This window comes from Anoplophora glabripennis, unplaced genomic scaffold (genome assembly GCF_000390285.2).
Source record: "Anoplophora glabripennis isolate ALB-LARVAE unplaced genomic scaffold, Agla_2.0 scaffold32, whole genome shotgun sequence".
NCBI classification, from domain to species: domain Eukaryota; kingdom Metazoa; phylum Arthropoda; class Insecta; order Coleoptera; family Cerambycidae; genus Anoplophora; species Anoplophora glabripennis.
Genome location: NW_019416220.1, coordinates 926093 through 938188, shown reverse-complemented (window position 1 = coordinate 938188; position 12096 = coordinate 926093). Strand labels below are relative to the sequence as shown.

The 12096-nt window shown below is 32.1% G+C and overlaps 1 protein-coding gene across 1 annotated transcript in view; it reads left to right on the top strand.

Moving 5' to 3' along the window:
- The window catches only part of LOC108906243, a 29266-nt gene extending 17170 nt beyond the window's left edge, over positions 1-12096 (top strand). Inside the window, exons 4-6 of the mRNA XM_018709457.1 lie at positions 3128-3344; positions 3402-3880; positions 11000-12096. Of these exons, the coding sequence (XP_018564973.1) occupies positions 3128-3344; positions 3402-3880; positions 11000-11254 (951 nt within the window). The 3' untranslated portion in view covers positions 11255-12096. The remainder of the gene's footprint in view (positions 1-3127; positions 3345-3401; positions 3881-10999) is intronic.

The following is a 12096-nucleotide window of genomic DNA, read 5'->3' as shown; positions in this document are numbered from 1 at the left end:
AAAAAAGTATGTTTTGGGGTTTTATATCTGAAAAATTACTTTTATCAACAGTTTTCCAAATTTTTGAGAATTTTGAAAGGAAAAAAAATATGTAAGACAACAAAGGGAAATAACATTCATAATATATTCCTGTATTGACGGAAAAATTATGGAGAATAGGTAACAAATTTAACATTAGAACAGATTTTCAGACATCCAGTACTTTACGGACTCTGCAAAAATTAGAATACGCGAGCACAAAGATACATTAAAAAAAATATAATAAATGAAACATCTTTTTTAAAAAATTGCTTGCAACTGCATTTAAACATATTTTAATGACTGGCGGATACCTAGACGTAGAAAATTTTACATTTCCTGCACGCCAGTTAGTGTTTTTTATACTGGGTGTGATTGTATTTCTCTGTATAAATAGGTGCCACCCACCAACCAGAATTTTCTGCAATTCTACAACTACAATAAAAATGTGATCGGTATGTAGGTATTAGTATAAAAGAAATGACAGTCATGCTGAGCTATTAGAAGGGCGGTCAATCAAGCATGGGTGGGAGAAGTCAATGTGTGGCGTGAAATCTAGTGATCATATACTTTCAAGGTCATCACCATCCGTCTTTTACCAAGACATGTTGAATTGTTCGACGTTAATTGCTTTGGGTGGTTTCATTTGTTTTGGGCAGGGTAATTGCGTATAAATCGTTTCTTGTTCGGAATGAAAGGTTTACATGACTATACAGGGCGTTCCGAATCCGATTTACTAGTTATTTTGTCGGAAATGCATAAAATTGCGTTAAAAATGAGGATGAAAAATAGATATGTACAGTTTAAAAAGTGGAAAAAATGACAGAAAATAGACAATTGTATAATTTCAGTTTAGTCAAATTTTGGAAATAAGGTTTTGGACCAAAATGAGACTATCTTAACTTAGTTAAGTCGGCAGCAGATGTATCAACTTACTTGAGCAATGTTTCATGGTACGAGTATTTGCGCAAGGGCGATATTTTCCACTAATTTTTACACACTGAAGAAAATAGCAATAAGAAAGTTTTGCTATGCAGTGCAAAACAATGTGAAAAACCATAGCCTTGTATTTTATAACATAAAAAAATTATATGATATAACTTTTAAGTCACACATTTTTCTATTCAGTATTTTTTGCCTGAATTTTGTTACCGCGGGTTTTTGGAGTCGCTGATTACGAATATGAAGTCCGAATTCGAAAATTCCTGAATAAAAGATGACGAATCCAATATGGCGGATGTAAAAATCGGAAAGGCATTAACAATTTGAAGATTATGGCTGAAACTTGTTATGAGAATGAAATAATAAATAAAAAGCTAGCAAAAAATATTTTAACCACTATTTTTTATTATGACAGCAGCGTAATATTTCTGGAACGTATGCAGATGTTTTATTATCAATTTCAGGAACTTTTTCTTTTAAAATGACAGTAAACGATGATGGTAATAAACAATCATCTTCGTTATTAATGGAACCTACTTCAAGTCCACCACCATCAATTTTTACTTATTTTATTAAATTAAATGATGTATACAAGTCAGCTAAATATCTGGAGCACCTGTAAAAGTTGTTTAAAAGAAAAATTTTAAAAAATGCCTTTATATTCAATAATTTTAGACAGAGAAGCCTTCACTTGTATGTTTCTTAAATTTTCTGTGCCCTTTCAAATTCTTTTGCTGTTTTTTTGTATTGGAAAACTATAACAGTCTTTTTAACATCCTGAGTATAAACGTTTTTAAGCTGATTAGTGATTAGTAATATTGTAAACATTGTTATAAAATATTACACTGTACAGTTTTTGTAGAACAGGTAAACGTGTAAAAAGTGACTAAAAAACCAACATTGAAGGACATGTCCTAGAGAAATTAGTATTTTATTAATATTAATCAATACTTAGCACATATTTTTCAAGAAAAAATGTTTACTTTACACTTGAATGACATGCATGTTACTAAAAGTAACATTATGTAACGCGAAACTAACTATAAATTGGAAAAAAGTTCCATTCTCGTTAGGAACCTCATAAATTAATTGAAAACACATTTTGTCTATCTAATAATTGACAAACACAAACAGCACATAAACGCGTTGAAACCAAATTGCAAAACAGATAATTTGTGAGTACCACTTCGTTTTATGCAATAAAATATGGATGCTTAATTAAGTTGTGTAAACAACAATGACAGATAATATTTTGTGTTAGTAGGTTTAATGTAGCTACAATCCATTATTTCATAAATAAAGGATATGTTGCCTTAATAATTGCTTTGAAAGTACAGCTAAATGTTCCTCCCTGCGGAAAAATTTTTTTGTCTAAAAATCTATATTGAAAAACAATACATTTTATTTTTATGGCTAATGAAAATATGAAATTTAAATTTTTTACAGGATGTTTGAAAAATAGTTTGAAATACTATAAACACACTTTGCTAGCTTATCCAAAACGTGTTTTATTTTTTGTTTATAATGAGCCAAATTGTTACTATTCTTTCTGTCCGATATTTATTTAAATTATAAAAAAACTAACATTGTATATTTATCCTTATCGATACCTCGGCAGCAACTAAGCAAGATTTAAATAATTAATTACTGCAGATGTCTTGCTAATTAGTATATAAACTAGTTAAATATAAAAATACTATGTGCAAACATTCCTTATTGCATTGTTTTCTACAGTCGTTGCAGTAAATTATAGTCGCCCTTGGAAAACGTAACGTGCATGCAATATTTACTACATTATATTTAATACTATATAAACGTGCAGTCATTTTATATGTAATAGTCGACTGATCGATTGATTTGGAAAAAGAATAGTTATTGTAACAGGCGTAAAGGAAAATCAAAAAATGTTTGAAAAACGTGTTTTCGAAAATCATGAAAATGTTTTGTTCCTTTCATTTTGCCCGGTAGAATCACTAATACATTTACCCAATATTACTATAATTTAGACAGTTAAGAAACAATTAATTTTATTCCTTGTAGTAAATGTACTGTTGAAACAAACAGTACCCAATAAACATCATCCACCAATAGTCATCATATTATTTCTTTGTTTCTTCTCTTTCCGTCAAAGTGTGTGCTATATGAAGTAATTTTTTCATTTTTCCAGGCTAATTCGTTAACAGTGCGCTCACCATCGCCAGTAGCATCGGTGGAAGCAGTCCCGGTGCAAGTAGTGACACCTTTGGCATCTGGATCAGTGCAATCGTCGAAGAAGAAGTCGCCATCTTCAACCCCCCCTGTAATACCTCCATTCAAACCCATACCACCCGCAGACGAACGACCTACTATCTCTAAATCTAGTTCTAGTCAACCTACTGTAATGGGTATTGCTATTCCCGCCTTTTCTGCTATGCCTGCCTCTATCTCTCGTTTTTCCGTAGGTAACCTTCCAGTTAGCCCTTCCGATGCTAAGGTGATGGCTGTAGTAGGAGTACCAAAGACTCAAGTACAAGGCCAAGATAAAATAAGTAGTACTAACTTCGCCGTTAGAACTCTACCCACTCCTAATAACGACCTTCCAGCATCCATACCACAACACTCTTCTAACTCCATTCAAGCTATTCTAGCTGCCAACAACGTCACGGAAGAGATGTTGGAACTGGCGATGCTGCAGAGGCAGCAGATGTTGGCGAAGATGAAGACGACTACAACCACTACTACCACGTATAGATCTACTTCGAAGTATGCCAATAGCGTTGGTAAAGTTATGAACGCGCCTAAGGAGTATTATCCTGTGGGCTATGATAAGAACTTTGACGACAATTTTGCTTCAAGGGTGGAACTGCCAGAAACGTCCTTTTATTGCGGGGATCAAAAACATTTTCCTGGATTGTATGCCGATGAAGACCTCGGATGCATGGTAAGCGAATTTTTTATTAATTCTTAGATATACACTAGATATGAACGTTTACGCTCTAGTGTTAGGCATTAACTCACAAAACGAAATTTAACGCTCTTGTGTTAGGCACTAGTTCGTAAAATGAAATTTAACGGTCTAGCGTCAGACATTAACGGACAAAACGTAATTTAACCTGGTGTTAGGCATTATTGATTAAAATTAAGTTATACGCTCTAGTCTTAAGCATTATCGCGTAAAATAAAATTTTACGTTCCAATATAAGGTTTTAATGCGCTAAATGAAATATAACGTGCTAGTATTTAGTGCGTAAAAAGCGAAGTTTAATGCTCTAGTGCTAGGCATTAGTGCTTAAAATCAAATTTAATGCTATAGTGTTAGGCATTAAAGCGGAAAACTAAGTGTAACGTTCTAGTATTAGGCACTAGTGCGCAACATGAAATTTACCCTGCAGTTTAGGCAAATTTTACGCTACAGTGTTAGGCATTAACGCGCAAAATGAAATTTAAGGCACTGGTGATAGGCAGTAGTGAGTAAAATTAAGTTTTACACACTAGTGTTAGATACTAATGAGCACTATTGTGTTCAGTGCGTAACATAAAATGAAATTTTACGCTCTGGTGTTAGGCATTTATGCGCAAAACGAAATTTAACGCTCTAGTGTTAGGCATTAAAGCGGAAAACTAAGTGTAACACTCAGGTGTTAGGCAAATAAAATTTACCCTCCAGTTTGGGCAAATTTTACGCTACCGTGTCAGGCATTAACTCAAAAAATGAAATTTAACGCACTGGTGTTAGGTTAGGGGAATAAAATGAAATATTACGTTCTAGTGTTAGGCACTAACGCGCACAACGAAACTGAACACTCTAATGTTAGGCAGTAGTTTTAATGTTAGACAGTTAACGAAATTTAACGCTCTAGTGTTAGACATTAGTGCGTAAAACGAAATTTAACGTTCTAGTGTTAGGCATTAATGCGTAATATGAAATTTAATGCTGTAATTTAGGTATTAGTCTTTGGTGTGCGTAAATTTGTAAGGATAATCTGGTTTTTACCAAAATCGATATTTGTTGTTCTATATTTAACAATTTTTGAAATCTTCTGTAATGACACGCCCATGGGATCGTATTTCCCGCACGCCTTTTCTCGTCGCAATGGGCCACTCTTCATGTTGAATGAGTCATTGATTACTATTGGCAGTTAAGTATAAATAAATTAGATCTAATTGACAAACCAATAACTTTAGACAAAATTCTTTGTTATTTTGGAAGTGATTATTGACTGTATAAATATTTAATGTTTATATTTATAATTCAGGAGTTCTTCGATGTTAACTGTAAATGATTTCTACAAGGCACTTGCCCTGAAAAAAGCCGAGCCTTTTGCGGCTTGTAAATCGTTTATCACTGTGGCAACACTTCTTACGTGACTTAATAATTTAAACATAATTTAACTCCTAAACTTTATAAGTGAAAACAGTTATTTGCAATTACATTTCACGTCAGATGTCGATGTAATTTAACATGGTATTACTTTGTCTATTAATTTTGTAACTGTCATTTTTCTCTGAAGTTATTAGTAACGTACATTTTCGTTTGATATGTGATGTCAAAATTTTTCCGACACTTATTTCAACTTACTACCAATACAAGTTCAGTGGCGTGGAGGCATTATTATATAGACCCCCAAATTCATAAATAGCAATTCCTAATCCTTTTTAATACAGTAATAAAAATAAAATAGCTATATAAATCTAAAACATGACGGCATATATTTGAATATGTATTTGGCGATCCTAGTTTCGACACTATAATATATAATTTAATTGCTGTTACGTTAGATTTACTCCACTAAATAGTCTATAATTTCGACACAGACTCAACTAAAATTTGAGAAATTTAACAAGCACCGTTTATAAAAGTGAGAACTAATAGCCTTACGAAATATTTAAATGATTGAGGAAATTACGATGTTATAGAAAAATCCCACAATTTTCGGTATATGTTTTTCGTGTTTTTATGTACAGGGTGATATCATCACTTTTGTCTACTCCGAAGAGATACTTTAGACACTAGTTGTACACAGATTTATTTAATGTAAGTTGAAAATTAAATAAGTGTACTATTGCAGAAACAGTAAGAATAAGCGCTATTGGAATTAAATTTAAATTTTAAATTCGATTTTATAAATATATTGCTGTGTAATAGTCAATTTGACGGTTTAAAGGGCCGTGGGTACAAGCTGACATTTAAACAACATACTTGTCCGTACACTAGTGTATAAATTATTTATTTTACACACTAGTGCGAAACACTGGATTCCGCGTCTGTACAGCATGCGTAAAATTAATATTTTACGCACAGTAGCAGACAAAGTTAGCTTCACATATATTTTCCCACCATAAGAAAGTATATGTTATAAATTAAATTATAAAAAAGTGCACTAGTGCACAAAGTGAATCATTTTATAAAGATATTGCTGTTTATTTATCAGGTTTGACGATTTACAAGGCCGTGACAAGCTAACATCAAATAACATAGCTGTCAGTATACTAGTGTATAAACTATTTACACACTCGTGCGAAAACTGGAGTCCGTGTACCATACAGCGTGTGTATAATTACTATTTTATGCACAGTGGCAGAAAAAGTCGTTAGCTGCACACATGTTTTTCCACCACAGAAAAATATATGTTATAAATTAAATTAAATAAGTGCACTAGTGCACAAAGTATTTCATTTTACGCATTAGTACTTAATACTAAATAGAACAGTAAGGCAATTACAGTTTTTAGCAGCACACATATTTTTCCACCATAAGAAAGTATATATGTTATAAATTAAATTATAAATAAATGCACTAGTGTACAAAGTATTTCATTTTACGTATTAGTACTTAATAATTTTATGAAAATATTGCTGTTTATTTATCAGTTTGACGATTTAAAAGGCCGTGACAAGCTAACATCAAACAACATAGCTGTCAGTACACTAGTGTATAAACTATTTACACACTCGTGCAAAAACTGTCCGTACCGTACAGCGTGCTTAAACTTAATATTTTACGCACAGTGGCAGAAAGTCGTTAGTTGCACCATAAAAAAATATATGTTATAAATTAAATTATAAATAAGTGCATTAGTGCACAAAATATTTGATTTTACACATTAGTACTTAATAGAATAGTAAGGCAATTACAGTTGTTAGTGGCACACATATTTTTCCACCATAAGAAAGTAAATGTTATAAATTCAATTATAAATAAGTGCACTAGCGCTCAAAGTATTCCATTTTACGCATTAGTACTTAATAATAAATAAAACAGAGATATTACTTTAAAACGATAAGCACTATTGGAAATAAATTTAAATTTTAAATTCTGCGAACATAAAAAGTATATGTTATAAATTAGATTATAAATAAGTGCATTAGTGCACAAAGTGTATCATTTTACTCATTAGTACTTAATAATTTTATGAAAATACTACCGTTTATTAATCAGTTTGACGATTTAAAAGGCCGTGACAAGCTAACATCAAACAACATATCTGTCAGTACACTAGTGTATAAACTATTTACACACTCGTGCGAAAACTGGAGTCCGTGTACCGTAATATTTTAGAAAAGGGTAGAAAAAGTCGTTAGCTGCACACATATTTTTCTAAAAAATGGCTACAAGCTGACATCAAATAACAGTATACTTGTCAGTACACTAGTGTATAAAATATTTACTTTACACACTAGTGCGAAAAATTGGATTCTGCATATCGTCCAGCATGCGTAAAATTAATATTTTATGCACAGTAGTAAAAAAAAGTAACTGAATTGTTATTTTTCTAATAATATAAACCACAAAAATAACTCTTATAAATAGTGGCATTAGAATCTGCTCAAGTTCAAGTGCAGTACTTGAATTAATATCAAATTATAAGTTGCATAATTTTTTAAAAGTAGTATTTAATAGTGTTAAGTACCTACCTGCCTATTTACGATGGTTACATTTACATTTAATAAAATATATATTTAGATGTTGGGTATGACAACAAAATTATGGTATCTTCTTGACATTTTAATTATATACAATAGTCTTAATAGCTGTAATGTTACCAATTTTTTATGCATTACAGTGGCGTAGGTAGTTTGATGATTGTTTGCTACAAAAAAATTGCCTGTAACCTTTTTTTTATAAAATTGACACCAAAACTCGTGTTCAAAGAAACTTTTTGGAACATTGTAAGTGTAAAATAACTGAAAGGTCAGATAGTTTAACAAAGATTAAAGAGATAAACGATACAGAAAATACGGATCTCATCTTTAAAAACAATGTCGTAACTAATCATACATTACAAAATTGATACATTGTTTCCCATTACCTAATGCGCGTATTTTCTATTTGCCCAAAGCACTTGTAATGGGGACAAATATTTTTTTAAGAAACAATTTTTCACGCCCGTTAAAAACAGTTGTTATTCATACAATGGCACACTTTAAGTGTCAATATAATTATTGCAAACGAATGTCTATACGAATCGAAACTCGAAACGCCTATAGTATTATTTCAGATCTTTAATTCTGACCTTTTCATTTAATAACCCAGATATCTTCTCGCGCTTGGGAATTTTTGTATCATAGTTCCGTTTTTTACATTAATGAAAGACCTTTCTGTAATCTCTGCATCAATATTCGTTATTGGGAATATGTAAACGAAGTATTGTATAACAAATATATATTTAAATAATCACCTCATCTAATTATACGTTTGTTAACTATTTATTAAATAGTTGGTAATAGATGGTAATACCGCATTTTTTTCTCAAAGGTAACTAAAGAAATCTTTATGTTGTTTATATTTTATTGAAATGTGTAACAAATCAGCCGTCGATTAATATTGACCTACATTTCTGAAAATTGCGCAAGCGAAATAACTCCCAGCTAGATTTTGTTAATTTTCGCTTTTAATTGCGATTTCATTAAAATTTAAAATTCGCTCCGCTGCGTTGTTTAATTACGAAGCCATGCAACATTTCTTCGCGGTTTCGAAAGTTTATTAGCGAAGAGATCGGAAACATCATATTTTCTCATTATTTTGGACATTTTGCATATTCTATTGCTAATTATTTATTATATAAGCTTCCTTATACATATGTTTAAGCAATACAACACATTTTACGCCATGTGTCTCACTTCCTAATGTTTGTACATTCAAAATTGTAAATATACTAGGTGATTCAACTTAGTTGTTGGTGATTTATAAGACAGAACTTATTTACTGAAACCAACTCGGTAATCCATAAGGTTGGGTAGACTTTTAAGCCTTAGAAATATAGAAATTAATGCAGAAGTGAACTAGAAAAAATATATGCGAAATTTCATATCTTTATTTCGTGTTAGTTGCAGGATATTTAATAGATATACTATTTATTTTAAAAATCTTATATCAGAGATTATTTCTAGTGTTAGGCGTTAATTCGCAAAACGGAATTTAACCCTCTCTTGTTGGCTATTAGTGGGAAAAATGAAATTTTACGCACTAGTGTCTAGGCTTAGTGTTAGGCATTAGTGCGTAAAATGAAATTTTACGCCCAAGTATTAGGCATTAACGTACAAAACGGAATTTAACGTTCTAGTCTTAAGCACTAGTGTGTAAAATTAAATTTAACGTTCGAGTGTTAGGCATTAACTCTTAAAACGAAATGAAAATCTCTCTTAAGCATTAGTGCATAAAATGAAATTATACGCTCTAGTGCACGCAACCCGAAATTTTAGGATCTCATGTAAGGCGTTGACGTACAAAATGAAATTTAGTATTAGGCATAAGTATGTAAATTGCAATTGTATGCGCTAGTGTTAGGCATTAGCACATAAAATGAAATTTTACACCTAGCCTTAGGCATTTAAAGCTTTAGTGTTCAACATTGGTGCGTAAAATGAAATTTTACCCTCTAATGTGAGGCACTAACTCGCAAAACGGAATTTGGCTCTCTCTTATTAGGTGGGTAATATGAAAGTTAACGCTCTAGTGTTAGGCACTAGCGTATAAAACGAAATTTTAAGTTCTAGTGTTAAGCATTACTTCGCAAAATCAAATTTATCACTTTAGTGTTGGGCATTAGCGTATAATTTGAATTTTTGCGCTCTAGTACCGTGTAAAATGAAATTTAACGCTTTAGTATTAGCGTTAACTCGCATTTTGGTGTCAAAAAAATTACGCTCTAGTATTAGGCATTAACATACAGAATGAAATATAACGCTTTAGTGTCAGGTACTAACGCTCTGTTTAGGCAAATTTTAAGCTAGTGTTAGGCATTAACCCGAAAAAATAAATTATGCAGTAGGACATAAAATGATATTTAATTTGGGCATTATTGTGTAAAATTAAATTTAAGGCTCTAGTGTTAGCGTTAACTTACAAAACGCTCTAGTATTAGGCATTAATGCGTAAAACGAAATTTTAGACTCTAGTGCTAGGGATAATGCGTAAAACGAAATTTGGTGGTCTAATGTTAAGCATTAGTGCGTAAAATAAAATTTAACGCTCTATTAGCATGTAAAACGAAATTTTAGACTCTAGTGCTAGGCATTAGTGCGTAAAATGAAATTATACGCTCTAGTATTAGGCATTAATACGTAAAACATAATTTTAGACTCTAGTGCTAGGCATCAAGGCGTGAAACGAAATTTGGTGGTCTAATGTTAAGCATTAGTGCGTAAAATAAAATTTAACGCTCTATTAGCATGTAAAACGAAATTTTAGACTCTAGTGTTAGGCATTAGCGCGTAAAATGAAATTATACGCTCTAGTATTAGGTATTAATACGTAAAACGAAGTTTTAGACTCTAGTGCTAGGCATCTAATGTTAGACATTGACGCAAAAAATTAAATTCAAACTTTAGTATTGTGCATAAGTGTGTAAATTGAAGATTTACGGTCCGCTGTTACGCATTACCGTGGAAAATGAAGCTTAACGCTGTTGTGATAGGCATTAGTGCGTAACATGGAATTGTACGTTCTAGTGTTGGGCACTAGCGTGCAAAACGAAATTAGAGAGTAGCGCGTAAAATGAAATTTTGTTACATAAACTATTATTTTCTATCATCTATCGCTATACTACTATGTTTTCAGGTTTTCCATGTTTGCGCTCTGACCGACGACGGCCTTATCATGAAAAGCTTCCTGTGTCCGGAATCCACATTGTTCGACCAGACGATTCTGAAGTGCAACTGGTGGTTCTACGTGGACTGTAAGAACTCGAAAAAGTTATACGACTCCAACATCCCAATTTCGAAGAGCTACCAACTCATGAAGGCTCTCACCTTTTTCTCAGCTTATAAAAAGGACAGTACGTCGACCACCCCGAAAACCAAGGACAAAGACTGATATCGCCCGTGAAAAATAGACTTTTTAACCTTTTATTTATATAGTTGCAAGGGGTCTAGTTGGCGTTGTGTGGTTTTTATTTTAACTTGTAAACATTTGCTTTGTCGTTCCTCCAATCGCTGTTCTCGAAACTGTTCGAGAAAGTGGTTGTTTCTTCTCCCGACCACTTACGTTCGTAACTGTAACAGAATAAATACTAAATTATATAATTTTATGCTGCAGAATGGAAAGTAAACCGTACACGCGGAATATATCCGTTAATCAATTAAATCAGCGCTATTTATACGAGGTTTCTGTATTAATATTAAGTATAATTATCGAGAAACAGGAGACCTTGGATGTTAGCACTTGAAAGTTCTATGTACCTGTGAGAGAATGATATTGAAAGATGTTTACATAGGAATAAAAATAAGGGCATTTCGAACTATTTCTCCTTGTGACTTTCAGCTCAATCTAACTAAGTCTTAAATGTATTTTAATTAAGGTTATTTTTTGTATATCCGAGTGGAGCCGTTGTATTCATTTTAGGAATTTCGTGTTCAACACGGATATTTTCTTATACTGAGTGTTAGGAGGATAACTCAGTAATTCAAACAGCCTTCTTTTATTTTTTGCTTATTTTGATGTATACTGTCGTCTATTGAAAATATGACAGCCAGATTCTAACACACTGTATACACAGCCTCGGTTGATGAATAGATTGGATTGCGCAACCTCTTCTTTTAATCTATTAGTTTAATTCAATTGTTCCATAATTTGTTTTTCAGTATATAGTAGGATCATATTCGATGCAAAGTAATAAATCATTACCTGTCAAGGGATCCAGTGCAGTACGGTTTTAA